The 27764-nt window shown below is 50.2% G+C and overlaps 2 protein-coding genes across 8 annotated transcripts in view; one reads left to right on the forward strand and one right to left on the reverse strand.

The window, feature by feature from the left end:
- Positions 1–149: 149 nt before the first annotated feature.
- Positions 150–18124, forward strand: ASXL1 (ASXL transcriptional regulator 1). 4 transcript variants are annotated; one of them, XM_041458303.1, is made up of 12 exons: positions 150–200; positions 4787–4869; positions 7921–8029; positions 9107–9227; positions 9302–9396; positions 9732–9825; positions 10100–10252; positions 10652–10815; positions 10913–11009; positions 11435–11540; positions 11952–12567; positions 13284–18124. In XM_041458303.1, the coding sequence occupies exons 1-12, from the start codon at positions 150–152 to the stop codon at positions 16155–16157; spliced, it is 4563 nt and encodes a 1520-aa protein (XP_041314237.1). In that variant the 3' UTR covers positions 16158–18124. The 4 variants fall into 4 exon arrangements, with proteins under 4 accessions (XP_041314237.1, XP_041314233.1, XP_041314234.1 ...); XM_041458299.1 differs by having other exon boundaries at positions 156–205; XM_041458300.1 differs by lacking the exon at positions 150–200 and having other exon boundaries at positions 218–4869; positions 9122–9227.
- Positions 18125–21961: 3837 nt separating this feature from the next.
- Positions 21962–27764, reverse strand: part of NOL4L (nucleolar protein 4 like) — a 60759-nt gene continuing 54956 nt past the window's right edge. For all 4 annotated transcript variants that reach the window (XM_041458348.1, XM_041458350.1, XM_041458349.1 and 1 more), the window contains 2 exons: positions 27546–27747; positions 21962–24779 (listed from right to left, as the gene is read on the reverse strand). In XM_041458348.1, coding sequence (XP_041314282.1) covers positions 24580–24779; positions 27546–27747 — 402 coding nt within the window. In that variant the 3' untranslated portion in view covers positions 21962–24579. The remainder of the gene's footprint in view (positions 24780–27545; positions 27748–27764) is intronic.

Consider the following 27764-nt stretch of genomic DNA (forward strand, 5'->3'; position numbering starts at 1 on the left):
CCGCCGCGGCCACCGTCGCCGGGCCCCGCCGCCCCGCCCCGCTCCCGGCCCTTTGACCCCGTTGTTATGCCGGGCCCGAGTCGCCGCCGCCGCCGCCGTCTCCCGTAGCGCCCGGAGTCGCCCCCGCCTCGCGCCCCGCCCGCCGCGAGATGAAGCAGAGGAGGAAGAAGGAGCGCACGTGGGCCGAGGCCGCCCGCCTGGTGAGGCCGGGGGCGCGTCCAGGGAGGGGGCGCGGGGGCTCCGCCGTGCCTCAGGGCCTCCCCGCCGCGTCCGGCCCCTCCCCGAGTAACGGGGCCGGCGGCGCCGCCATCGCTTCTGAGGGGGCGAAAGCGGGGGCCGGGTCCGCCTGGAGGGCGCGGGCGGTGTTGCCGGTTCCCCGCCCGGTCCCGCGGCTTCCCGCGGTTCCCCCAGCGGCCGCTGTGGCCGGGCTCTCCTGCACGGTTGTTTTTCTTCCTCAGCCCGGTGCGAAGGAGATGCGCCCCGGGGCGGTGCGAGCGCGGGCCCCGGCCCTCCGTGGCGAGCTGCCCCCGCCGGGGGTCCCAGCGGCCTCCGCCGCCTCCCGCCGGGCGGGGCTGCGGCGGGGCCCGGAGGTGCCGCCGTCCCGCAGCGGTTCCGTGCCGGGCAGGGCTGCGAGGACGGTTCCGCTCATTTTCTTCCTTTCAGATGATTTTAAAGCTCCGTGGGAGGAACCGGAGCCTTCGGAGAGGGCACGGCCGCTGTCAGAAGTTTGTGGTTTAATTACCGAGGGTGCGGGGTCCTTCTGTGCACCGGCAGCGCCCGGGGGCCGGCGGAGTGTGCCGGGCTGCTGTAGCAGCAGCTGGGCTGAACATCCCTGAATCAGCCCGTATTTGGTCACTTTTGGGTTTAGGAGACGTGGCCATTGAGATGTCTCAGTCCTTTTGTCTTAAAGAATCTCCTTGTGGAAGGCTTCAAGTTGCAAGCCCAGCTCTGCTCTGGCGGTGTCTGTGGCAATGCCACTGTCATTGCACCGATGCACTGGGAGGAAGGTGGCTTCCATCTGTGAAGGCTTTGAGCTGGATCTGTCTTGAACCTCCGTTATGAAGTCGTAAATCTAAAAAATATAAATAACTTCAGTGTCTGTCAGGGAGCTAGTCAGAGGTTTGATTTAAGGACTGCCTGCCGAGGTGTTTAGGCTGGCTGGCATTTGGGTGGAAGGAGCTGGCTCTCTGCTGGTGACCCAGTGACACAGGTACAGCAGTGCCAGGCATGGAGTGAGGGATGATCCAGCTACTATGTGAATGGATCCTGCCGTTCCTCCCCACAGCCCTGTCAGTGGTGTACAGCTTGTGAGGATACTTGTGTTCCCTCTGTGTAGCCCCTGGACTTCTGCCGAAGTGGATTTATAGGGCTTGAGGGTGGTTTGTTTCCTTGTTTTTTCTCTTGTGTTTGTTTTGGTTTTGCTAGCCCAGGTTATGCATTGAAGCATGTAAACATTCAGAAGGAACAGTGTGGGTGAGTCCAATGAGGCTCATGTCTTGTACTGAGGATGTTCAGGATAACTCTTGGTGCTTCTGAGTAAGATTTTTTTGGCTATTGGAGTGTTTTCTTACTGCTTGCCAGGAGAAAACCTAATCAGACAAGCATCTGACTTCCAGCAACTTGCATCATCTTTTGTGTGTAAATTATAATATTTTAGACCCATGTGGCTTTGCTTGAAAAACTGGAGAAGAGCATAAGGCAGCTACTGTGGAACTTCACAGCAGGAGCTTGGTGGTCTCATTCTCCATCCTGCATTTCTTCTTAGGATCCAGGTTCTTTGAACCAGGTGTGTCACTGCAGATGGCAGGGATGCTTTTCTGGCAGGTGACCCTGGGGGCAGAGGCTGTACTATGTGACCTTGCACAAAGTCAGCTCATTCAAACATCCTGAGCTCTGACAGGTAAAAAAAAATCAGAATTTATAGGATGCCCAAAGCAGCACATGAGACTGTAAGTCTAAAGCAGTCACCTAATACACCTCATCACCCTTGTGTGGTGGGGAAGGCATTTCTTCACACAGTTCCTCTCACCTGTCTTCTGGCCAGGACCTCGGGCACAGTGGGTGCATGAGATGTCTAAGCCTCAGCAGCATCTTAGAGCCATTGATGAACCAGAAATAGAACGATCTCATACTAGATTATCCACTTAAAGAGACCTACAGTTGCGTAGCTGCACTTCCAGCTTGCAGGACTGATTGTAAATCCACTAAAAATAGATCTTTATTTCACACTAGGCTTACACATGCTCCCTGTCAAAATGCTTTTAATTTCCCTCTCTGACGTGTGCTGGTGTATTTTGTATTCTGCTCAACGTTTCTGAGAATCACAGGCAAAAATGTTCTTCAGTGTTGCTCCTCCTACAGAGCTAAAACTCTACACGTTCCATAAAATAAACTTTAAAGGTTCATCTGGATGCCCAAAGCCATGGCAGGATCCCACAAGTGCTGTCAGAGCTAGATGACCAGTAAATTGGGGAAGTCATGTAAACTTCCATAATTAGGGGCACAGGAACCCTCAGCTACCACTGCTGTGAATAGTGGAGGGGGGGAAATTCTGTTTTGGGGGTAAAGAATAGCCAGTGTTGAAGTTGTAGCTCTGGGTGGAGGGCTGATGTGGTGCTGGGAGTGTCAGGCTGGGGAGGGATAGAAGGGGCAGTGCTGGAGACTGGGATTTGGTGTCTGAAGCTTGCAGGATCCTCTCCTCCAGTTCTTCCATTAAGTGCTCTGTATACTTAATACAGCTCTTGATTGGAAATTGTTCCCCTGAGCATAGATTCTTTTATCCGTATGTAAATGCTCCTTTGTGCTCAGTTTTAGGCCACATACTTCACTTGCTGTGTCTGTCACTGGAGAGAGGTTTGAATAATTCCCTGATTTTTTGGAACAGACGTGTTGTATTTTGCAGATCTCGCTGGGCTCGGGAGCAATGAGTTTCCCCGTGTCAGCTGTCTGCAGCCTTTGAGTGATGGGGTGACAGCTCAGGAGGGAGGCATGGAGACCTTGTAACCTATGGAGGGAGGAAAAAGTGTGATGGAGCTGTATGGAATTTAATTAGTTTACTCTCTCTGAATAGGGCTCATCACTTGTTTTGGTTTTTCTTCACACTCTTTGTGTTTTCATTGGGTTTTAACTCAAGTCAGTTTTCTAGTTCTCTTCCCCATGAAGTTCTTACCTCATTCTCAGAAGCTTGTGAGCTTCAAGCATCTGCAGAATACCTGTTGGGTGCATATGATTAGAGAAATTCCATTTGTAGAGTCAAGGTTTAGATTGGAAGGACCTTTAAAGATCATCTTGTTCCACCCTCCTGCCACAGTCAGGGGCAGCTTCCACTAGTCCAGGCTGCTCCAAGCCCCATCCAGCCCAGCCATATCAAACATACAGTTGAAGGGCAGAACTGCACTTGGGTTTTTCATTACTTGTGGAGGGCGGAGATGGTCTGAGGTGCAAACGTTGGCCTGCACAGCTTTGGGGTGATTTTGCTCGTGTCCCATTGGCGTGGCTGCTGCAGTGACTCACTTCTAGATCTTACTGGTAGAAATGGGGCGTCTGGGTCCTTCCTCTGGCTTCCCACACGAGTCAGACCGAGAGACAGCGCCGTGTTGCTGACGCCTAAAACGTGGGGACAGATGACACCAGGGCTGTGCACCGTGTGGCCGTGATGCTGGGGGAATTTAGACCATGGTTATGAAGAAGTTCCTGAATGAATTCCTGTTGCTGCTTTCCATGCCTGTTCCAGGCCATGGCCTGTGCCTGTCTCAGGCTCTTTTTGCTCGTGGCCCCGGGTCTGTGGAGCTGGGTGCCTTTGCATTCCAAGAGCAGCACTGTCTGCTGCCGGGAAGGCGCAGGAGCCGGCGCGTGGTCGGCAGCTGTAGGGTAATCTGCTCCCAAAGAAACTGAGTGGTTTACATCTACTGCAGCTTATTTTTGCTCATTGTTTCCTGTTTATGTGGATAATCTTCTTATCCACAGAAATGTCCGGTCCTCTCTTTGAATCCTTGAGTTTTTGCTTGTAGACATTTCGGAGCAGTAAGTTCCACAGGCTTAAAAAAAAATAAAGTAATAACCTCTTTACTTTGTATATAAGTTACAATTCTATTCTTGTTATGATATATGAAAGGATGAGTTGTTATTTATTGTGTTGCCTTTTAATATCTGATTTTCTTCATTTTATGTCAAAGGCAAGCACTCTTAAGTCTTTTTAGTGTCTCTAGGCAATTTTTTTTCCCAAATCCTTTACTGATTTTTTGTCCTTTTCTGAATTCTGTCCTTCTCTGACATGAATTCTGACTCTAAACTTGTGGTTCCCTTCCTGGGATGGAGTGAAGATGAAATGAATGCAGTAATCTGAGGAAGGTACAGTATTGGATTGTATAGCTGCACAGCAATACTTTTAGTGACAAAAAACGACTGGATGCTTTGTGGAGAGGTAGGAAAAGGGTTTACATTGTTACGGGTCACCACTCTTCAGTTTGGAAGGTTTATGTGGCAGCAGCTCCATCTATTGTATAGTGAAGTCTGGTAAAGCTTCCATGGGGTGGGGTCAAGGCCAAATTCTGCTGCTTTTTCTCCTCCATGTTTGTATTTCTTGGGGAAGAGATGAAGGTGAAGTCTTTTGTGGCTTTGATCCATGTTCACCAGGATCTTGAGGTAGCCTGAAATTTTACTGTGTCTTTGCAGGTGCATCAATTTTGAGGGTGCACATTATTGGGTCGGGGCCACAGCTGATGGAGTAGTTCTGAGAATGCAGAAGGCAATTCTGTAATGACACTTGGTCTTTCTGTCTTTTCAGGTGCTGGAAAATTACTCAGATGCTCCTATGACCCCAAAACAGATTCTGCAGGTCATAGAGGCTGAAGGTCTAAAGGAAATGAGGTTAGTATTGATGATTTTGTCTAAACCACTGTGCAGCATGGGGGAGGCAGTGTATGAAGGCTGGTGTTGCTTCATACAGTTCTGCCTCATCCCCAGCCCACTTTGCTTCCCTTTTTCTCTTTTCAGCCTGGTAATTTCAGATGACAGTACAGACATTTATATACAGATTGTGAGGGCTTCTTTTTCACTGATAATAACTGGAAGATGTTCTTGGATTTTTAGATAATATACAGAGTCCCTTCCTCCATCTATTGTGAAGTAAATGCCTCTTGCAGATCAGGCTCCTGCATTGTGCTGTACTTACCACTCACTCCCATGGTTCTCACATAAGTAGCTCCCAGCAGTTTGTGCTATTGTGACTTGAGTTTGAGAACAGTTTAAGTTTTATCTCCTCTGATGCTTCATTTCTAGAGCAGACATTATGTTTTAGAAGAGACAGTCTTCTCTATGTCACTGGCTTGTGCTCAGATTCTTGAGCACCAGGAGAGCACAGTTCACATCACAGGGTTGTGGCTCTTGACACATTGCAGGAGGACATGTCCATCTCAGAGTGGATTTCATGTGGAAAAGAACCTGATACAAAGCCTTGAAAAGGGCAGAAGTGGGAGACTGCTTTCCTTGGTTAAGTTCCTGTGAGCTTCCATCTGTTTCCATGACAGTAGTAGAAATACAGAGTGTCTTGCAGCTCAAAGAAAGTGGGTAACTGTGATAGTCCAAATGCCTCAGTTACTGCTGCCTGGCAGAAAAAAAAAAAAAAGGAAATTTGACTACCAGAGACACGAAAAGCTGCTGTCCAGGGATGGACTTCTGACAAATCCAGATGCAAGGACTGTTTCTAGTCTTGCTTCTGCCTCCCCTCCCTTTGTTTCTGTGGACTGTTTGTCACTGTGGTGTTTGAGTTTCCTGAATCTGTATTTTACCCAACTACAGAAGGTAAACTGATTTCTTCTGGGACCTAAATGTTAGCTTGTTTCTGCTCCTTGTTTGTGTGAAATCAGGAAGCAGCTGGGGTTTTGAATAGTGAAAATCAGTGACGTGTACAGAGGTGTTGGGTGTGGGACCTGCTGTTTGGAGAGACATGAGGCTGGTGTGTGCTGCTGCATCAGATTTGGAACTGTTGGAACACTCACCTTCCATGGGCTTACAAGAAGGCTGGGGAGGGATTTTTCACAGGGGCATGTAGTGGTAGGACAAGGGGCAATGGACTTCAGGTGAAGGAGGGTAGATTTAGATTGGGTATTAGGAAGAAATTCTTCCCTGTGAGGGTGGTGAGGTCCTGGCACAAGTTGCCCAGAGAAGCTGGGGCTACTCCAGCCTTAGAAGTCTCTGAGGCCAGGCTGGACAGGGCTTGGAGGTGAAAGGTGTCCTTGCCCATGGGAGGAGATTTGGAACAAGATGGTCTTTAAGGTCCCTTCCAACCCAAACTGTTCTGTGATTCTGTGGTGCTCTCTGAGATCTTCTCTGGTTCGGATATGGGCTGTGGTTTCAGTAGAATTCAGACAGATTTTAATGAGGATCTTCATAAGAGGGGCTGTGCTTTAATCAATCTTCTACAACTCTCTCATATAAGTCCTGTTACCTAAGCAGGCAGTTGAAGATCTCTGTGCACAGGCTGTCCCCTGCCAAAGATAATAGCAGGGCTCTTCACACACATAAATTATCCTGTGCTTTCCCAGTTTTTACAAGTGACCTGTCACACTGTGTAAGTAAAGACCAGACTTCAGAACATGTGTCATGTTAAATCCCACAAACCTAACTCATTCCTTTAAAGGTCGATAGTTTCCCTTGGGATATCTGCTTTTCCTTCCCTGGTCATTAATTCTGTGCTTTAAGAAAAGATTGTTTTCTTCAGAGCGTGATTGTTTGCAGAATAAAGGCAGTGAGCCTGCCTGGCTGACCGTGCAGCAGGCTTTGCTGGTGCTTGTATAGAAGCTCTTCCTGAAACTCCATTTCCTGAAGGAAATAGCTCAGTGCCTTGAGATGTTTTTCCTTCTGAATCAATTCTGAGGTGGGGCTCCCTGGTTGGGGGGTCATGCTGCTCTGCTGGGAGGGCTGTGTTCCATACCAGGCACTGACATTCCCATGAGCCAGTACCATGCTGAGTTGAGCTCCTGGTAGAGTTTTAACTGCTTGGGTTTTTTTCTTGTTTTGGGGAAAATTACTTAGTTTGCTGTTTTAAGAGAGCTCTGTGGCTGGTGAGTGTGCTTGGAGTGTCTGGTAAACACAGAGGGGAAAACACTGTCTAAGGGGACAGAAGGCTGGAAATTTTGTTCACATGATCTGAAAGTGATACAGGGTAACTTTGCCTGTTGCCGTGGCATGTGAAGAAATGTCCAAAACCCAAGCACATACAGGGTGGAAACAGAAATTCTATGTTTTCAATTTGACAGTGGTTTTCTTTGAAATGTTTTATCTCAGTCCAATTTTCAGTTTCACTTTTAGTGGGAATGCAGTCGATAGTGCTGTAATGTGTCTTCCAGACAACTTTCTGCTCGTACATGTGGGACTTACTGGAAAACACCACATTACGTGGCACAGCAGTTCCATCAGTGTGAGTGTAGGATGGGGCTTTAACCAGGGAGTTATTTAGGAATTAACAAATGAGAGCATCAGAGCCTTTGTATTGAGCTCTGCTCAAGTAGTTTGATTAGTGACATATCAGGGAGATATTCCAGTAACATGTGTCTCTACAGTTTGTTACATCTTTCTACTGCTGAATAAATCTGGGGGTTTTGTAAAATCAGTCCAACACTGAAGGATTCCAGAAGAGGAGGGGAGGAAACAGGTAATAAAAGTTAGAAATGTCTAAAAACAGATGAGGATAGCTTTAAAATTGGTGTCACATTTACTGTTTGCTGTGATGTGCAAGGCTGATGTACAGGTCAGAATGAAACCAGTGACACTGTTCTGACTGAAGTGCCTGTCCCATAAAGTTAATAGCATCATCTCTGTTCCCCTCATCAGCTAAAGGATGCCCATTTAACCAGATCTTTCAGGCTGTTTTCATGATGATCTGTTTCCTAAACTCTCTCCTTTCTCTGTCTGTTGCAGTGGCACATCTCCCCTGGCCTGCCTCAACGCCATGCTCCACTCCAATTCCCGGGGAGGGGATGGGCTCTTCTACAAACTGCCTGGACGCATCAGCCTTTTCACACTCAAGGTAAATGCTGAGCTCTGCTCCCAGCTGAGGGTTCAGGGGTGGGTTCTGCTCCTTGTGCAGGGCTGAGTGTTACCCTGTCACTGAGCATCATGAGCAGTGAGATCATCATGTGAGAGAGGGTCTGGAATTCATGATTTCCTTGGAGCTTGTACCTTTCAACTGTATTCAGCCATCTGTGATAAATTTCTTTTAAAAACCTCAGCTGTTATTTCTTGAATCTTCTTACTGCAGTACCTGGTGTCCAGCTCAGGTGGCTGTTCATCAGAACAGATCTGTGCACTCCCTTGCTGCCAGCCACAAGGGAAAACAGCCAACCAAGGAATTGGTCCAAGAGCTTGTAGTGACAAGTAAAATCTTGATAGGAAAATGTATATTCATTCTTCTGGCTGCTTGTTCTGTGATCCACTGCATTCTGTGTTATTTTACATCAGTATTTTCCTCAGATCTTAAAATCTCTCTGGAATACTTTTTTATTTTTAGTTTATTGTTCCAGTAATATTAAATATTGAAAATGTTTCTGTTCCTGAGGTTTTGTTTTGCATTGTTTTGTACTGTTGGATTCCTTGATAAATATCAACTTGGTAGATCTCAGCTATTTCATTTCCATCTTTTTTCTGCTGTTAGAAAATCCTGTTGAATTGACACATTTTGCTGAAAATAGGTGGCATTGAAATGGCTTTTATTGTACAAGTAGGAAATACATCTCCTAAGCTTGCTTAGTGTTTGGCCACTCCGATGTTACTTGTTCTCATAGTGAGATGCTTCTCTTTAATATGAAGTCATTACTTACAGAATATTACGACATATTATGAACCTTTCTAATAAATTAATTATTATTAACCTGGTATTTTGGATATTTACTTGTCTAGGAAGGGGCTATGAAGTACACGTAGTTTAGGTGACTTCTGTTCCGCTATGAGCCCAAATATACTTTAAAATACCTTTCTGCATCAAGGATTAAAACAGGAAAAAAATTGAAGGTTAAAGTATATCCTGTTAACTGTCTGATCCCATTGGTGTAGATTTGGGAGGGAGGGAGGGAGGGCTGTAGCCACCCCAGTTCTGTTCCCCCTCTAGAAAGATGCCTTGCAGTGGTCCCGGAACCTGTCAGTGCCAGAAGGGGAGGAGCTGGAGGACACAGCAGATGCAGAAAGCTGTGGGTCCAACGAAGCCAGCACTGTGAGTGGTGACAACGATGGTAAGTGTCTGGTGACATTAACCTTAATCTCCAGGACCTACTTCTGTGTCTGACTGAGAGCTCATCTCTTTCAGTGTCTCTTGATGAAACTTCTTCTAACGCCTCATGTTCCACTGAATCTCAGAGCAAGGGACCTGCTACCAGGGAGAGCTACAGAACTGCTTCCCAGGTAGGAAAAATTGGGACTAATGGGAAGGATGAAGCCTCTCAAGGGGAGCTTTCATTACTATTGGGGTGGTATGACAGGGACTATTTGGCACAAGTGCCTCAGAGATAGTTATGGGTCTGTCTTCTTGGGCAAGAAGTGGCAGGATGGTGAGGGATCATGTATGGGAAGACAATTTTGAATTCTCTGCTAGTCCTAAATGTAGTGTTGCCTGAAGATTCAGCTAGGAGGAGCCAGGCAGCTCTTTAACTGAGGAACATGCTGCTTAGAAGATTACTATACTCTTCCGTAATGCCTTCATTCCTTTGTTTTGTTTTTGGTTTCTCTCTGGTCTGCAGACAACCAAACAGAAGAAAAAGACGGGTGTGATGCTGCCACGGGTGGTGTTAACCCCACTGAAAGTAAACGGGGCACACATGGAGTCTGCCTCAGGTGAGCATGGCTTTGGGGGGGTCCTAATGACCTCACAGATCTCTCAGACAGTCCCCAGTCATCAGTGTTTGCCTGTATTTCTGTAACACCTGCTGAGAAAGAGTGAAACTGCAGAGTTGTGTGTGTGTTTAACTTACTCAAAATAGTTGGTACCTGGGCAATACCCTGTAATAGCAGATTTGTTAGTAACAGAGAATTCCTGTGTGATAAACCACTCTCCCAGTTGGTCTTTGACTGTTCTTTGCATATTTTTATGATGTTGTTTTGCATTTAGGCTTCACAGGAAGGCACGCTGATGGGGAGAGCAGCAGCACATCCAGCAGCAGCAGCAGCTCCTTGGCCCTGTGCAAAACCAGCCTGCGCAGTAGGACAGAGATAAACAGGGATCCTCCACAGCTGCTGAGGGGCATCCGAAAGCCCACGGCTGGTACGTGCTCCTGGGTAAAGGCAGAAGAATAATTGGTGATGGTGAAGTCCACATGTATCTGAGAAAAGAGCACCAGGAGGCATTTGATGACCTGAGGTCACAGGCCAGGCTTTCGACTTTCGAGTGTTAGTGATAGAATTGTTTAAAAGTTTGCCTGGTCTGAAGAGCAGCATTGAGAATGGTGCCTGAATATGTCAAAACTGTGACCTCGTGTCAGAATTGCAGATGTGTGTTTGTTAATTACTGCACTGGAGAGTCATTCTTCACACTTGAATACTGCAGTCTTTATCATCTCTCTTGCTCCTTTTGTTATTGCAGTTTGACATAAATTTCAGCCCATAATGCTGAAATACTTCTGTACAACAACATTAATTTTATTTGCCTGTCCTTAAACTCCAGGACAAATGAAACGTAACAGGGGTGAGGATATTGACTTTGAAACCCCAGGCTCCATCCTTGTCAACACAAACCTGCGAGCGCTGATCAACTCCAGGACCTTTAACGCGCTTCCATCACACTTCCAGCAGCAGCTGCTTTACCTCCTGCCTGAAGTCGATAGACAGGTATGAGCACTCAGGTGTTTTCCCTTCCCTGATTGCCTCTTCAGTGTGGAACAGCTGGAGCAGATGTGTTCTGTTTGTCCTGGGTCTGTCCTGCTAGGTGGGGGCTGACGGGCTGATGCGCCTCAGTGGCAGCGCTCTGAACAACGAGTTCTTCACCCACGCTGCACAGAGCTGGAGGGAGCGGCTCGCTGATGGTGAGTGGCTTTGCTTTCCTGAGTGCCTGGGGAATAGCTGCTCATTTTGTAGGATTTTTGGTTTTCTTTTGCAGTTAATGAGTGGGAACTTAGTACAGCTTTGCTGCATGTTGCCCTCAACTTTTTCTTTTTTTTGTTTAAAATCAAAGATACGATTTCTTTTGGTACCATGGGACCTTCAGCATTAAGTGCTAAAGGTGTAAAGTAGTGCCAGACTTATTTTTCCTTAAAAGGTGGCCTGTCTGTTAAAACATGATTTTTCCTGGAGCCATAGGCAGCATGGGGATCCGGAATGGGTGGGGAGCAGGGTGTTAACAGCACGTCTGTCTTTCATATATTTAGCTGCTGTACAATTCATACATTAGGTTGCATTTGCAGAATGAGTTTTGTTTGGAGCTGAATTCCAGTCTCTTGCTTCCACGTAGGTGAATTCACCCACGAGATGCAAGTTCGAATCCGGCAGGAGATGGAGAAGGAAAAGAGAGTGGAGCAATGGAAAGAGAAGTTCTTTGAGGACTACTATGGGCAAAAGTGAGAAATTTTACCATGTCTATCCTGCTTTATCCATGTTTATGCAGATGGCAGAGTGTGTTTCTGTTTACCTGAGCAGATGCAGCATAAACTCCTTGAAAAACATGGGCTGTGGGGTGAATTGTTCCACCTGTTGTTCTGGGAAAATCCTTAGTGGAATTGGCTGGGTTCAGCAGAATTTTGTAGCCCATCTCTTCTGTTTCCAAGAAAAGTGGATGGTATTTTCCATAACAAATTTTTGGGTTTTTTTTTTCTCATTCCATGTGATAGCAATGTGGAATGTGTGGGTTCTCCCCTTGCAGAATGAGTTAATGAGGCTTTGATGACTCTCGGCCTGTGTTGGCAGTATTCAGTAGCACTCAAATTGGGGTGAGCTTTAGCTTTTAGCTGGCTTCTGTGTTTGCCTTATAGGTTGGGCTTGACCCAGGAAGAATCCCAGGCGCAGAATTCAGTGCAGGAGGACGCTGAGAACAGGACAGAGCTGTCTGTTAAAGGAGAAGCAAGGCTGCCCCGCGGGCCGGCCACGCGCCAGAGGGACGGGCGCTTCCGGAAACGCTCCCGGGCCGACCTGCGGTGCCGGGCCAGGAGGAGCCTGTACAGGCTGAGGGAACCTGAGCACACGGAGACTCCCAAAGAAGCTGCTCCCGTGGGGCCAGATCCCTCACTTCATAAAGAGCCAAAGCCTGAGACAGACCTGAAGAAAGATGATCTGACCAGCCCCTCGGCTGCAGGATTGAAGGCAGAGACTACCGAACTGCACCTCTCTCCAGAGACTTCCAAATCAAACAGCAAATCAGAAGATCCATCATTGGCAGCTACCAGCAGAATTCCCAGTTTGCCCCAGGAGAACTCTGCTCAGGAGTCCAAGGAGCAGAAGAGGAAAAGCTTTGAGGAGGCTGCCTCTGCGTCCTTCCCCGAAAAGAAGCCCCGGCTTGAAGATCGTCAGTCCTTTCGTAACACAATTGAAAGTGTTCACCCAGAAAAGCCACAGCCTACTAAAGAGGAGCCCAAAGTCCCACCCATCCGGGTAAGAAAGAGCTTTAGAGCTGCTGTATCTCAGGGCTGCCGTGCTCAGTAGTATCAAAACATTATTAAAATGTCAAGTGTTGCCATCTTAAGGGAAGGAGTCGAAGGGTTTCATTGGTAGAGCTGGTGAAGTGCCTCTGACTGCCACGGTTTGCTGTCGTATTTAGACAGGCAAAGAATGGAAAATCATCCCAAGGTCTTTGCACAAGAGCACAGGGTAACCTTGACTTACTCCCTTCATTTGCATTTCTGTGGCTACAGAAACACTGCCTGAAATGAGCTGACTGACTGCAAAAGACCTTGAAATTGTGTTCTTTATCCTGTCTAGTTTCTGAGTTCTTTTCCTTTGCTTTTGGACAGAATCTCAGTGTTCCTCCTGACTTTTTCCATTTTGACCAGGATACCCATTTTGCTAGCCTCAGTGCAGTCATCCTGGTGCAGAGAAGAGCAGTTTGATCTCTGAACACGTGAATATAAATAACTTATTTCATATTTGCCTGCAGGCTCTGATAAAACAATATTAGTGTGAACTGAGCTTTGCAGATCACACTACAGAGCCGAGGTTGTAGGACCGTGCTGCTTCTCTGCCCAAATTAGTTTCTAAGTTGAAATTTTTGTTGGACTTTGTGCTAAAAATTGTGATGAGCAGTTGCCAGTAAAACACATTTCACTGGAGATGGGCAGTGTTAGAACTCACCTCGTTTCCCTTTCTTTCAGATTCAACTTTCACGTATTAAACCACCCTGGGTGGTTAAAGGTCAGCCCACTTACCAGATCTGCCCCCGGATCATCCCCAGCACGGAGCCCTCCGGCCGGGGCCGCCCCGGGGCCCGGACCCTCGCAGACATTAAGGCCCGTGCTCTGCAAGCCCGAGCCCAGCGCGAAGCCGCCACCGCCGCCATCGGAGGAGGGGGTGGCCCTGGTGGGGGGAGAGGCACCGACGAAGGAGGCGGTGGAGGAGAATCCAGCGGCCGTTCCCAGCACAGGAGATCCAAGAGAGCTCACGGAAAACGTGCGTCAGATCTACAGCGAGCACAACTACAGCTGTCTGTTCATCTGAGCGGAGGGAAGGCTGACTCCAAAGGGGCTGCTCAGGAAGCCAGCGTGAATTCCTGCCTCTCTTCCAGACAAGATCACTCTTCCTCAAAAAGCGAAAGGAGCAGCATTCCGGGCTGTGCCACGGGGTCAGGGGACAGTCAGCCTGGTGATGGGTCACCCAGGAGACCGTTCTGTGGTTCTCTGACTGTGTCATCCTTGGACAGTGCAACTCCTGAGAGGCAGAAGGAGAGTCCTGAGCAGCTGCTCCATGACCCAAGGACCGAGCTCCCATCTTGTGCTGCATCACAGGAGAGCACAAAGCTGGGATGTGTGGTTCCTGTGGTGACCAATCCGTCGTGTTCTGGGGGGCAGGGAGCTGGGGTCAGTCCCACGGGACACAGGGCTGTGGTGGAACTCGGAGATGTTGGTGCTCCCACCATACAGCTGGATTATCCTGATGTAAAGCAAAATTCCTCCAGTTGTCCTTTTCCACCAGAATTGTCATCGGGTGTCACAGAACGCCATGATCCCGACAAGGTGTCTGGTTTTAGATATAACAACTCCCAAACATTTCTGGAAAAACGTGTTGCTGATAATACCTCCAAAACGGTGACTGTTGGAGTGAAGAAAGCGATCCCTGCAGTGTGTGATGCTGCACAGCTGCAGGCAGGGAAAGGCAGTGATGGCAAACTGAGCAATGAGGAACAAAAGGCAGAGGCTCTACTGCAGCTCTCTGTGCATGGTGACTTTATTTCTCAGAATAGGATAGATACCTCTGAAAAACTCCTGCAGCCACGGGAGAGGTGCCCCAGAACCGAACCGGAAAACGCACATCAGCCCCTGGGAGAGACTCAGGAACTGAAGAGAAGTGGAGATGAAGAAATACAGAGTACACACAGTGAAACAACAGACACTGCTTCCGATTGGGAAGGGGACATGGCTGATGAGAATGTGGAGGTGGAGATGTGTTTCAGAAGTGTCAGCTGTAGGGAGGTGGCTGAGAAAGGCTCTTCCTGTCACAGCAGCAGTGAGAAGCGCAATGGGATTAGGTCAAAACTGTCTGTGGAGACAGAGAGTCTGGCCTGTTCTGGGGACTTGGCTGCACCCCCACCTCAGAGGTGGGGACCCCAGAAAGCCGAGTGTCCGGCCAGCTCTGCTCGGCCCGTGTCCTCCATCGAGACCAACAACCCTTTGGTGATGCAGTTGCTGAAGGGGAAGCTTCCACTGGAAGAAGTTCTCCCAGTGTCACATGTCAACATCAAGCTGGAAATTGCACAGCCAGTGCTGCAGAAGCAGTCAGAAAGCCTCTCCCTGCAACTGGACAGAAGCAGTGGTCACTATTTTGGCAAAGAATCTTCTCCAGATGTAGGAATAAAGACGAGTGCCCAAAGCAGGAGCGATGATGTTCACTCAGTGAGATCTTCCATAGATCCCCAGGAAAAAACCTGTGGATCAGGAGCAGCATTGCCTAGAGCAGAGGGTGCAGAGGATCAGGTGGTCCCAGAAAAACATTCCAAAGTTGGTTCGACTTTAAGCTGCCAAGACCAACTGGCAAACGTGGCAAGTGCCTCTCTGAAGTCTGAAGATGCGGACCCTCGGGAAAGAACATTTTCTTCCTGTAGCTTTGAGGAGCAGAAGGAGTTGCCCAAGGTCCACCGGATGCCACAGCACAACCCATTAGCAAGTGTCACAGCAAGTAAAAGCCCAGAGAAGCTGAATGCCTCTACAGAGCCTCGGTTTTTATCTCCAGGTGTAACTTCTCTTGGACCAAACCAGACAGGAGGTGCATTAGTCAATAAAAATTATGGTGGGGTTCAAGGCAAAAAGCTCTTTGGTTCTGGTTTTCCTTCCAGCCCCAGCGTGAGACTGCATCACTCCAGGGCTTTGGAACACAGTTCAGCCATGGAAACCTTGTCCCCTGGCAAACAGATTCCCTTGGACAAGGGCTGTGCATTGGGAGAAGGAATCCCAGCTGCCAGGGAGGAATGGACTTCAAAGCAGCACAGCAGCAACCCTGGAGGGATCAGAAGTGAGAAGGTGCTGGTGTGTGGCAGCCCAGCCAAGAGTAATGCAGAGAACCAGGGGGATGTGGCCCAGCAGCCCACGGAACTGGCGGGGCACACACAGAGAGAGCCACTGGTCATGGACTGGCCCTTCTTTAAGTTTTCAAGGGATCCAGGAAAAGGACAGTGTCACCCTTTGGAGCCTTCATCCATCCCCTCTCAGCTCAATATCAAGCAAGCGTTTTATGGGAAGCTTTCAAAGCTGCAGCTTAATTCCACCAGCTTTAATTATTCATCCAACACTCCGGCTTTCCCCCGAGGCCTTGCTGGGAGCGTGGTGCAGCTCACCCACAAAGCGAACTTTGCTGCGAGCCGGAACACGGCCCTGGCTGTGCAGATGTTTGCTGACAGCAGCAGCGTCGACGAGATCTCGTTCCAGTGCTCGTGCAGCCTCAAAGCCATGATCATGTGCAAAGGCTGCGGCGCCTTCTGCCACGACGACTGTATAGGACCCTCTAAGCTCTGTGTATTGTGCCTTGTGGTGAGATAATAAATTATGGCCATGGGACAGGTTGTATATTCAGTGTGTGTATTTTGATAAGGACTGATCCTAACGCCTGTACACAAAGTACACAAAGTACTCTCTGTTCATAGTAGAAACGCTGTTACACTTTGTTTTGGTGAGGAACGTTGAGCTGCCTTCCCACGGAGGTCGACAGTGCAGAGCTCATTCCTGCTGATGGCGACACCCTGCTCTGGGTGGGCTGTGTCCCATGGGAGCGATCCTGCTGCTTCCTGCTGTCATGGAAATTCCAGCTGTGCTCTGGTATCGCACTGAGGCTGACGCCGGGGGGAGAGGCCGTTCGCTGTGGCAATCCCTGGACCTTCTGTGGAGGAAATCCTTACATCCAAAGGAACTGGAAGATGGTATTTGCTATTTCAGGGCTGCACAAGGTGAGGCCCTACAGTCTTCCACTCTCCCTTTCTGCCATCTCCATTCCCGGTTTGTGTGGGAAGTGCTGCTGTGCAGTGAGTGTAAGCAGAAGAGCTGCCCTGCAGGGATGGTCCCATGTAGTCGTTGGATGCTGCAGCAGGATGTGGTGCCCAGGGATGTGCTCTGCAGGTGGTTCTGGAGCCGTGTACAGCCCACCACGGGCCACATGGAACCCACGTGGAGAATGCAAGAAGAGGAAAAAAAATCTCGGGGCAAGTGCCAAGCAAATGCCTTCTGCTGGCCTGCAGGAAGCTGTGTGGCCAGGGAACTGTTCCTGGCTGAACTGGCCCAGCGGCTGTGCCTGCCTCCTTTGGCCAACTTCCACAAACTGCTGTGGAACACTGGAGGTTCCCTGGAGCTCAGTGATCGGGTCAGTGAGCTCTGCACTGCAGCTTTGTGGTGAGGACCTGAAACCCCACAGCAGCTGAGCACCTGCGAGCATCGAGCTGTGCATCTGTGTGACCATCACCTAACATTTAAAGCAGTGTTCTTTCCTCTTTTTTATTTTCCTTTTTTTTTATATATTTTCATTATTGGATGTATAAAGTGAGTTATTTGGCTCCTGTAAGTATCCTCTCTGCATCTGTTTGATCATATATTTATATGTTGTACACAGTACTGGCCAACTCTGTAAATGGATGTAATGTACATAGAGCATAAAGGGGTCTTTTTTTTTCCTTGGATTTCCAGGCTCTACAGCAGTATTGCATTAAAGTGGTGTTAGTTATTGTCAGAGCCACTGTATTCCGTCTTGCCTGACGTGAGGCTCACCACACTGGGGTCTTGGTTCCAGCAGCCTCCCCGTGCCCGAGGTGCCTGGGTGGACTGTGCTGAGCAGGCTCAAGGATGACCAGGTGGGATTTGCTGAGCCGAGCTCACTCCCCGATTGCTCATTTTAGCTCTTGCCAGTTGTTGCTGCACCTGAGCTCCCAGGGCATGGCTGTACCTGCACTGCAAGGAGGTGAATGAACATCCATGTGCATCCAGAGAGGGAGAGCAAAACTGCAATTCTCTTCCTCTTTGGAGCAATTCCTAAGCAAGAGTTAATTGCTTCAGTGAGGGGGAGAAGCCGCTGGCTTATTCAAGCGGGCAGTAGCAAGAATTTTAGGGAGTTTATTTTCATTTTTTTCTTCTCGTCCCTTTTCCAGCTCCATCCTACCTCCCTTCACCATGCACTTTCTTTCAGCCGTGCAAGTTCCTTTTTCAGCCACAATCGTGAGGGGTGGAACAAGTTCAGTCCCTGAGATGTTTTTTATCCTCAATGCATCCACCAGCCTCATCCCACGAGAATGAGAGCCCGGTGCAGCGGCACCCCGGCCTGGGCAGGGCTGCGGTGCCCCTGGGGGCGAGCAGAGGTGTGGAACCTGCTTACCAAAGATGGGGAGCGGAGCAGGGGGCTGGCTCTGCCTCCTGGGGGGCCACTGCAGTGTTCAGCTCGGACTGGTCTGGGGGGCAGAGCCCTCGGGGGGGCCTGCTCGTGTCTGTCCCTTGTGCTATTGGAAAAATAAACACTGTAAAATCTGCTTGTGTGGTTTCAGTCCTTTTTCTGAAATCCTCCTCCATTCTAAGGCAATGTGGCTTTTCCTTTCCTCTCTTTTAACTGCAGCTGTTCCAGAGCTCTGTCACTGTGGGGAGGGGCTGTGTTGCTGCTTGGCTTTGTTAAATCTGGTTTTATGCACTTAGAGAGCACTGAAGATGGTGCAGCTCCTGCAGAGATGCCGTGTGGCTCTTGGGGAATGGACACCCTGGATGCTCTGAGAGCCACGGGGGGCTGTGGGACACTGCAGGGACACAGGGACACAGTCACAGGGGCTCCCTGCCCTGCTGGGGTGATGCCTGTGGGCAGCAGCACTGAGACTTTTCCCAGTGCCAGGGCAGGTCCTGCTGTTACTGCCGTCATTGCTGGATAAATGGATCTAAAAATGTTTCTCAAGAGCATAAATGTGATATCAATTACAGTTTATTGAAACAACTTGGAAACTCACTTTATGGCCAAGTCCTTTCTCTTTTTTGGGCAGTAAGGAAATAACATGAATTACGATGTGATGTGTCTGGGCTCTGCAGGGCGAGCAGGGATCTCCTGCCTGGGGCTGTGGGAGTGCTGAGATCCTTGTGGTGACACAATCCCTGACTTCCTGGCATTCCACAGCGCTGCCATTGCAGAACAGCAGTGATGGCCTCACACACCAGCCAGGGCTGGGGCAGCAGATGGTCTGGCACCAGCATTTGGGGTGAAAAAATGCTTCTGTGGTTTTTGGTGTTTCATTGATGTTCTGACTCTGGCAGGCTGTCTGCACACAATACCTGAATACTGCACACGATACTGTCCAGAATACCTGGATAATCTAAATAAGCTAAATACAGGGAATGCAAAAAATGAGTAGAGTTGTTGCTTAGCCAAGCTTTAAAACTCAGTATTAAATCCTTCCCTGTTTTATTGGGGTGGGGGGTGATGGCATTAGGGTTAGCTACCTCTGGAATAGGGGAGCTTGGGGGTTTCAAGAGTAAAACCCATTAACATCAGAATTTCACAAAGAGCAATACTTTTTTCCTGTTTTCCTCTCTGTGATATCTGTGTGCCAAGTAGCAGATTTTCTTTCTCCCAGCCCGGCTGCTGTTTGGCTCTGGTTCTGCCAGGCTTGGCAGGGCCATCTGCAGGCATGGGGACATCCTGAACCAGTCTGGCCAGGGGGCTCTGGAAGCCTCAGCAGGTGATGCCAACTGGTTTGTAGCTGGTGTGGCCCAGCACTGCTTAGCCCTCTCCCATGCTCCTTTGGAAATCTGGAAGCAAAGCCCAGCCAGAGGCTCAGCCACAGACCTGAAGGTGTCAGGGACACAGGGCCACTGGTGCTGTGCTGCCAGACATTAATGACTTCTGTGAATGCTCCGTTTGGGATGTGCTGTCCCAGGTGATCGTTTACAAGCACGAACATTCACGTGGATCCTCCTGGCCTCGCTCCCGGCTGCAGCCGCAGCAAATCCCGGGAAGAGGGAGCCCACCCGCCTGCCCCGCAGCATCCCCACCCCCCTGGGCAGCTGCATTTCCATGGAAGCTGCAAACCCCTGGGACCCTCTGGGTCTCCTGATGCTCAGACCAGGAGATGGTGTCTATACAGCGCTTGAAGAGGAACATTTATGGATGCAAAGGTTTATTATACTTAGTGAATAAAGCTGATAACGAAAAATCAGTATTTTCCATGAGGGAGAACTTTGCACAAACTTCAATGAAAACTTTTTTTTTTCTTTTTTCTTTTTTTTTTTCTCACAAAAACCAGACACTTCACAAAATTAATTTTGTCAAAATATAAGTTAAGCATAAAACTGGTGCCTTGCCCCCTTTGTGAGTGCTGCCACTGCTCTCTCTGGTACCCACGCTGTCTGTTACGGAATGGAAAGCACAGCTTATGTCAACAGGAATGAAAGATGTTTTGGTTTGGTTTTTTTTTTCTTCCTTTTAACACCTAAATTTAGATCCCGCTCTGGTGACTGATGGCACCAACCTCTCGCACAGGGCCTGGGGCGAGGGGCAGCGCTGGGGCCAGCAGCACCCAGCGGGGCTCGACAGTGGAGGAGAAAGCCCTTTTTGTTATACAGTGTTTATTAAGTAGATTCAGTCTTATATATGATATACAGATTCAAAAGAAAAAAAAAAAAGTATTCCACATACTTATGAAATCAGTGCATTTAGCAAGTAATACCATGGAGATAACAGCTCGATTAACAGCTCATTGGTCTTTGTTAAGTGAGGGGACAGGGAGTTGGCCTGTGCTAATCATTCCACAAACAGAACAGAATTAAGTTGCATCACATATATAATAGACACACATTCTAAGAATTAAAATATTAAGCCACATTTACTGGAAAAATCCACAGTATATAACACAAATAACTCTTATCAAGCTCGTTGAGGAGGAAGTGCTCATCTGCTTAAGAGCCACATGAAGTTGCATAGGTGCCTATCTGCAAAAATATCATTTCCAAAGGAATCAATTGATTAAGCAATAAAGTGTCACCTTAGAAGCTGGATTAAGTGCCATACGCTTTCTATGTGAGCCCTCGGGAAAGCAGCAGCTTCCCAAAGAGCCTCTTCTGCCTCGCTGGGAGCCTCCCGCGGGACCGCGCTCCCACCTCCACCCCAAGCAGCAGCCGGCTTGGGCGAGCTCACCCCCTTCCCTACAGCATTCCCAATTCTGCTCAGGAGTGTTTTCCCCCTGGGCCCCTGCATCAGCTGGACCCTACGGGCAGCACCGCCCTCCACCCGTGTGGGAGGAGGAGGAGGATGGGGAGGCAGCAGCACTGCCCAGATCTGGTGCTTCAGAGCTCCGGATCAGCTCCCGATTGGAATTGCAGCCGATCCGTAAAACTACCGGGGGGGGAAAAAGAATACAACAGCTTGTGCAAAACCCAAAATTGCTAAAAGGGTGTGTGGGTTTGGTGGGGTGTCCCTGGGGCGGGCGCGGGCGGTGGGGGGTGAGGCTGTGGCTGGGTTAAGCAGACGAACTGGGTGAGGGGCAGCTTCCTCTTCAACAGCAGGTCTGGCAGAACACACGGGGTCGGGAGTTCTGTACATGTAAACAGTACACTTTCACTGAGTCCAAAATTAGGAGCAAAAATACAAAGGTTCACATTGGTCTTAGGTAGATACAGGCGAAGAACTGAGCTGTGCAGCTCCGAAACAACCGAACGAAAGTTCCTAAAGCACCACTAAATTATATAAAAATCAGACCATGGACGGATTGTAGTTGGTGTCTGGTGAAATACTATGCTACCTTGTAAAAAGTTTTACAAAAAATTACAAATCAAAAGTATATTAACCCTCTGAGTTCAAAGCAGCATTTTTTTTTTTTTCATGAACTGGTACTAAATCCGACGGCCGCTCCGGGAGGGAAGTGGCCCTTGGGATCGGGGAGGTACAAGTTACATCTGCTCACAACCCTGGGAACGCTCTCCCATAGAGAAACAGCGTCATGGGAACCGCACATCCAGGGCAGCATGGGTGTGTTGAAATAAAATAAAATTTAAAAAAAAATAAAAATCTCTTGTTTTCGACCAGTGATCAGCTTTTCTCAACCAAACCCAAGACCATCCAGACTATTTGCTAACCCAGCATTCTCCTTCCACCTCTCAGATATCTGGAAAGCCGGTGTATTCTGCTCCTGCTTGTTCCTTCTTGTTGAGAACCTGGACTAGCAATTCCTGACCCCGTCCTGCCCAGTGAGAGTGCAGGAATGTGGCTGTGAACAGTCCTGGAGCACAGGGAGCCACGGTGGAGCACGGAGCAGCTGCAGAGCACGATGTCTGTGGAGCTCATGCCAAAGGAACCAGAACGCTGTGGCTCACAAAAAAAAAAAAAAAAAAGATCCCTGACAGAAATTCGGAGTCAATCCCGTTTGTTTTACAACTTGTCCCAGATGTGGCTGTCAGCAGGGCTTTGGGAATGAATCTGAGTCTGTACCATTCAGCTGCAGGTTATGAACATCAGGTGCTGGGACAGGGCGGTGTTGGGCACTCTCCTTCGGTGTCCTCTACAGCAGTTTGACCACGTGTGAGAGCTCCTGAACTTCCACATGTGCCGAGACAGGTTCAGAGGTGATCAGGAATGACTTGGATAAATAAAACTTAACCCAACTGTGGCTGTTGGTGGTCTGTCCATGTGCCCCCGGGTTACCTCTGTTTCAGTACAAACTGATGGCAAACTTATGGCTAAAGGTTCCTCTGCCTCTGCCGAGGAGGGAGGCACCGGCGTGCGTGGGAGACCACGGAGAGGGAGAATCCCAGGACAGCGATTGTCTCTGCCTCTCCTGCCTGAACGGTAAGACTTTTCACAAATGGCTGCAGTTACAGATTTTGTCAAAGGTTTGTTACTTCATGGTATTCACACAAAAATAAATATTTACATAAATTCCAAGTATGGGAGGATGCAGTGGACAAACCAAGCAGGCTTCTGAAGTGCTGGGGAAAGCATTAAGTCTGAGCCCTGGCTGGGGGCTGGCATCCCCGGGGCCCCCTCCCCACGCAGGAGGGGATGGGTGTGGCCACGATGCTCCTGGTTCCAGCATCGGGTCAGGTCTAAGAGCCACCATCACCTCGTCTCTGCACCGACCCCTCAGCTGCACCCCGCAGCGAGGGGCTGGGTCCCTTTTCTCCAAATGCTATGGGAAGTTTAAGGTTTGGGGAAAACAGTCAATGCAATGGTTGATCCCTTCTGCTGTGGGGCCAGGCACACCTGGCCTCAGGAGCCAGCAGTTTTTACTGTTCTGAGACTAAAAGCAGGGTAAGTTTTGTTTTTCTTCCAGTGTGTGGAGCATCATGGGGTGCAGAGGGTGCAGGGGAACTGCCCGGGCCCGCTCCTGGCCAGACCAGTGGCTGCTCAGGCCTGTGCCACCAGCGTTGGCCCCTGGAGCAGCAGCCCCCGGCTGCTGGGTCCGAGTGGCCAAAAAATGAGATAAAAACTGGCTCCAAACCAAGAAAGTTTCTACCTACAAAACAGCTTTACACTTATCGAATTTCTATCTCGTGGTGTGGCCTTCAGCCAAGTGGGGGGGCTGCGGGGGACAGGGAGCAGCGGGACCCTCGCTGGTCTCTGCACAGCTCCAGAGCACGTTGCATTGCTGGGCTGGGCTCAGCACCCCTGGCCGGAGCGAGGTCCCTGGGTTAGCAGCACTGGCAGTAGGTATTGCACTGAGCAAAACGAAGTGCATCATTGTGGGGGGTGGAAACAGGGCAGAATGGTCATTGGGCTACGGTTCTTCCACACTTTGGGAACCGTGGGCTTGTTCCAGGACTGTGAGCAGGGAGGGGGAAGGATCCTGGGCCTCGGAGAGGATTTTGTCAGTTCTGCTGCTCAATGCTGCCCGTCTCTCCCGCAGGAGCGGGCGGTCACCACTCCAGCTCCCCTCTGGGGTGAGCCCCGGGCTGCCCTGCCTCACACCCCGCGGGCCCCGGGGCTGGCTGCAGACGGAGCGGAGCGCACGGCCGGGAGCAGCAGGACCCAGCCGGAGGTTCCAGCCTCCTCGGCACAATCCCCATGTCTGCAACGCTCACCGTCCCCAGGACCAGCACCGCCAGTCCTGGAAGAAGCCCACAATGGAGTGTGAGGTAGAGTACGGATGGTGACCGCAAGACAGTGTTTCTCAGGTATCTCCTTCCTTTCTTCCTTCCTTCTCTTATCTGCAATGACTTTAATGAGTGCGAGATGCCCTTCAGCCGGAGGTCTGCTGAGCTTGCCGAGTCTCTGCGGGAGGTTCAGACCCCACTGCTGCTACGGGACCTCTTAGAACAAAGGCCTAAGCAGGACGCTTGCGCTGCTGTTCAGCTCCCACCTACGCTCACTGGAGGCTGAGCAGCCTCGATGTCAAGGGCTGGATGGCAAACTTGCTCCCTGTGGGACAAGGGTTCACCAGAGAAACAGGCAGAGCTGCCTGGAAATTAGTAGTGTAGTGATATGGAATGTGTTATTTCACAGGAATAAATTCCTTCTGATCAGACAGACAAAAAACTGGCAATCTGTACAAACTCAAAAGAATCCATTTTCAGAAAAATAAATTACTAAGGGGAGAGGAGGGTCCATTTCTCAATAAATATGTGATTCAGCTCACCTAAGACTTGGAAATTATCCAGGGATGGGAATCTAACATTTGGGTCCACAAAGGTTATTCTAAGTACATCTGCAGCCCCAAACCTCCCCAGGCTCCCTTCTGCCCTTCAAAGTCCCACATCCTTCCAAGCTGCAGGGTTGGCTTCTGGTCGGCCAGAGGCACGGGTGTTGGTACGGTTCCAAAATGTGTCCTTGTGCCCGAAGTCCCAGGTGCTTGGAGTGTAAAAGAAAACAGGTCTTTTGGATCCCACCTTCTAAAACTACATGTGCCCACCACGTGGCGGGAGGACGATGGTGGTCCTGAGCAGGACACCGCTGGGAGCCTCTTTCTAGCAGGTATAAATTGTCTTGTCGACCAAGGAGCGATGCAGACACGGGGAGTCAGTTCTGCTGTAAAATGAGGTTTTCCAGTTCGTCTGCAGAGCGGAGCAGGAACGCCGCCGACTCCCGGTAGCCGGCGATGAGCTGCCGCACGGCGCTGATCTCCGTGGGGCTCAGCTGGGCCGCCTGCATGCCCCGGCTGGTGCTGTTGGAGGGGGCTGTGCTGGAGGCCCCACCTTTCATGCTGAGATCGGTCGGACCTGCCATGGAAAAGTGAGAGGGAAGCTCAGGCACAGCAACCTTTCCCGTGCTCATCCTCATCCTGTTGTGATTCCAGAGAAGGGCACCACTTGGGAGGTCCTCACAGTGCCTGGATAATGTGAGGAGCTCCCATCCCACAGACCCCAGAGCAGCCACTCACTGCCTCTGCAACAGGAACACAGGTCCAGAGGAGCCCACAGAGATGCTAAAAAGGAACATGCTGAGGGAATTGGGGCTGTTCAGCCTGCAGAAGAGAAGGCTCTTCAGAGACCTCAGAGCTCCTTTCAGTGCCTAAAGGGGCTCCAAGAGAGCTGGAGAGGGACTTTGGACAAGGGCATGGAATGTCAGAACAAGGGGCAACGGTTTCAACCTCACAGAGGGCAGGCTTAGATGGGATACTGGGAAGAAATTCTTCCCTGTGAGATCGGTGAGTCTCTGGCACAGGTTCCCCAGAGAAGCTGTGGCTGCCCCATCCCTGGAAGCGTTCAAGGCCAGGCTGGACAGGGCTTGGAGCAATCTGCTCTCGTGGAAAGTGTCCCTGCCTGTGGCAGGGGGTTGGAGTGAAGTCAACTTCAAGGCTTCTTCCAAACCAAACCATTCTGCAATTCTACAAAGAGGTCTCAGAGCCAATATGATAAAAATCCCATCCTGCAGCCTGGCACACAGCTCTGTGAAGAGAGGGTCTGCTGGGAGGTAAGCCAGCTCCTGTTGGCACCTGCACCATTAAAATCACCTTCCAGGTTATGGCTTTCCCTCCGCATATGGGGAGTAACATCCCATATGGGCTGCATTTCCCTGGTTTATCTTGATGAGTGACCTCAGAAAGTAAAGGCAGGGAAAAAGGTAGACTTATCTTCAAGTTGGACTAAGTAAGAGAAGTAAAACAAAGAGCAAGAAACACACAATCAATTGGAAATGAGGAGGGAAATGCCAAGAGATGTACTAGAGATGTGATAGTAGTCAGGAAGAGGAGGCTGCTGAGGCTGCAGCCTGGAGGGAAGGAGAGAAGACACTGAATGGATCCCTTTGCTGTGAGCTGAGTGCTGCAGGGGGATGGAGCAGTTGGTGATGCTGGAGAAAGGCTTTGGGATGGCTGAGCCCCTGCTGGGTGGCCTGACTCAGCCATGGGACACCAGGGACATGGAGCAAGGACTGGGTGTTGTGGCTGTTTGCAAGCCAGGATGGGAGGATTCAGCTGCCCTGAGCCCAGGTGGGTGGCACTGCTGATGGTGGCAGGGAGGGAAGCTCATTGCCCCGGGTGGAATGGAAAGCATTCAAGGAAAGCAATGCTGGAGCTGCAGGAGGAGCAGCACCAGCAGAAGTGCTCCATGCCAAGAGAACCAGAGCTTCAAAGCGGGGGAGGAGGAGGAGAAGGAGGAGGAGGAGGACAAGGAGGAGGCTCTCATGCGAAAGCAATTTCACTGGGCAGAAAAGGCAGCAGTAAACTGAGCCTGAGCTTGTTTCCCAGCTCACCAAGGGGGAAGGAGCTGGGAGCAAGGATGTGGGCTTCAGCAAGAATTGCCTGAGGTGGGGGATGGAGGGTGAAGACACTTCTGGGCAGCAAAGCCCTGCGGGGCCTCTGCTCAGAGGGAGGAGAAGAAGCAGCTCCTTGCAGAGTGCTCTTCCTTTGAAGGACTGGGCAAGAGCTTGGGAAAAAGACAACTGCAAAACAGAGGTTTAAAAATCCCCTAGAAAGAAATAAGGCGAGGTGCTGCTGGGTGCTGCACCCAGAGCCTGTTTGCTCCTCCAGGGACCTTCCAGCATGTTCACTGTCTCACATGGAGGAGCCGAAGGAGCGTGCCTGGCAGTGGGGACCGGGTGGCTGTGCTGTTCTGGGGAGGAACCATTGCTGTGAGGATTAGGTCTCAGCAGCTGGAGGCCGGGACAGGATCTTTATTCAGGGTTAAGAAGCATTAGGAAGGGATGATAAGAGTTAATCCCAGACAGGCATCTCTCAGGCCTCCGGAAATCACATCCTTCCAAATCCTGCTCCCGTCGGGGTGGGCTGGGGCAGGAGCCCAGAGTGCACCAGGACAGGCAATGGCAACCCAGGGATTGCAGAAGGACCAGACAAGGACTGGCAAGGGATCCAGCCCCTCCTGCCACTGCTGCAGGACAGAGCCAGAGGGAGCACTTGATCTCATCCCATACCTCTTTCTCCAGGTGTGGGCGAGTCACCAGGTACTTTGGAGCCTTCCTGTGTGCCCTGTTCCAGGATACTCTGCTCTGTTCACTTGCTCCTAATCTCAAGCCCTGCCTACGCTCTTCTTCCACCTTACTGCCCTGCAGCTGTTCCCAGGCAGTCCCCAGCCCCTCAGAGCCCTCCGCCCCCCACCCTGTCCCCATCTCCAAGAGCAGAATGGCTCATACCAGCAGGAGATCAGGGCAGCGATAGGCACCCGCCCCTGTTAATAATTAACAGAGAATCTGGTACGAATTCTCCTTTTTTTTAAGTGACACTCCTTCCCTCTACCAGTGCCACCCAAACCGTCCTTCCAAGTGCAGTTCAACAATTAACCACCTGCTGATGACGTGAGCAGAGCCACCAGACAGAAGGGACAAGGGGTGATTTCGGAGCAGCTCTGTGCAGCAGTGGGAGAGGTGCTGCCACGACGGGGAGCTCTGTGGGAGCAGCTCCTGACTCTCCTCCAGGGACCAGCTCAACCCCACAGTGGGGGATGCCAGGAGCCCCTGGTGCACTGCCCAGGCATGGGGCAGAGGTGATGCCAGGGTGGGCTCCCCGTGCCCCTGGCACAGCCACTCACCATTACTGTGGTTGCCCGTCTGGAGGGATGCAGAGGGCTGCAGGCTGCCCCCCAAGGACCCGTAGCCACGGTAGCTGTAGTTCAGGCTTCCATTGATGTAGACTGGGTCTTGGGAGTAAGATGAAGCTGGCAGTGAGTAGGAGGAGTGGGTGATGGCTGTGGAGTCTCTGGAGTGCTGCTTGTCTAGAGCGATCGGTTCGTCCTGCACAGGGGAAACAC

This window comes from Pyrgilauda ruficollis, unplaced genomic scaffold, assembly GCF_017590135.1.
Source record: "Pyrgilauda ruficollis isolate IOZ18807 unplaced genomic scaffold, ASM1759013v1 scaffold127, whole genome shotgun sequence".
NCBI lineage: Eukaryota > Metazoa > Chordata > Aves > Passeriformes > Passeridae > Pyrgilauda > Pyrgilauda ruficollis.

Excerpts from the sequence above, each read along its gene's own strand:
- ASXL1 (XM_041458303.1), top strand. The coding sequence starts at position 150 with ATGAAGCAGAGGAGGAAGAAGGAGCGCACGTGGGCCGAGGCCGCCCGC. Across the intron at positions 10,253-10,651 it reads CATCCGAAAGCCCACGGCTG|GACAAATGAAACGTAACAGG; the intron begins GTACGTGCTCCT and ends CTTAAACTCCAG. Across the intron at positions 12,568-13,283 it reads CCAAAGTCCCACCCATCCGG|ATTCAACTTTCACGTATTAA; the intron begins GTAAGAAAGAGC and ends CCTTTCTTTCAG.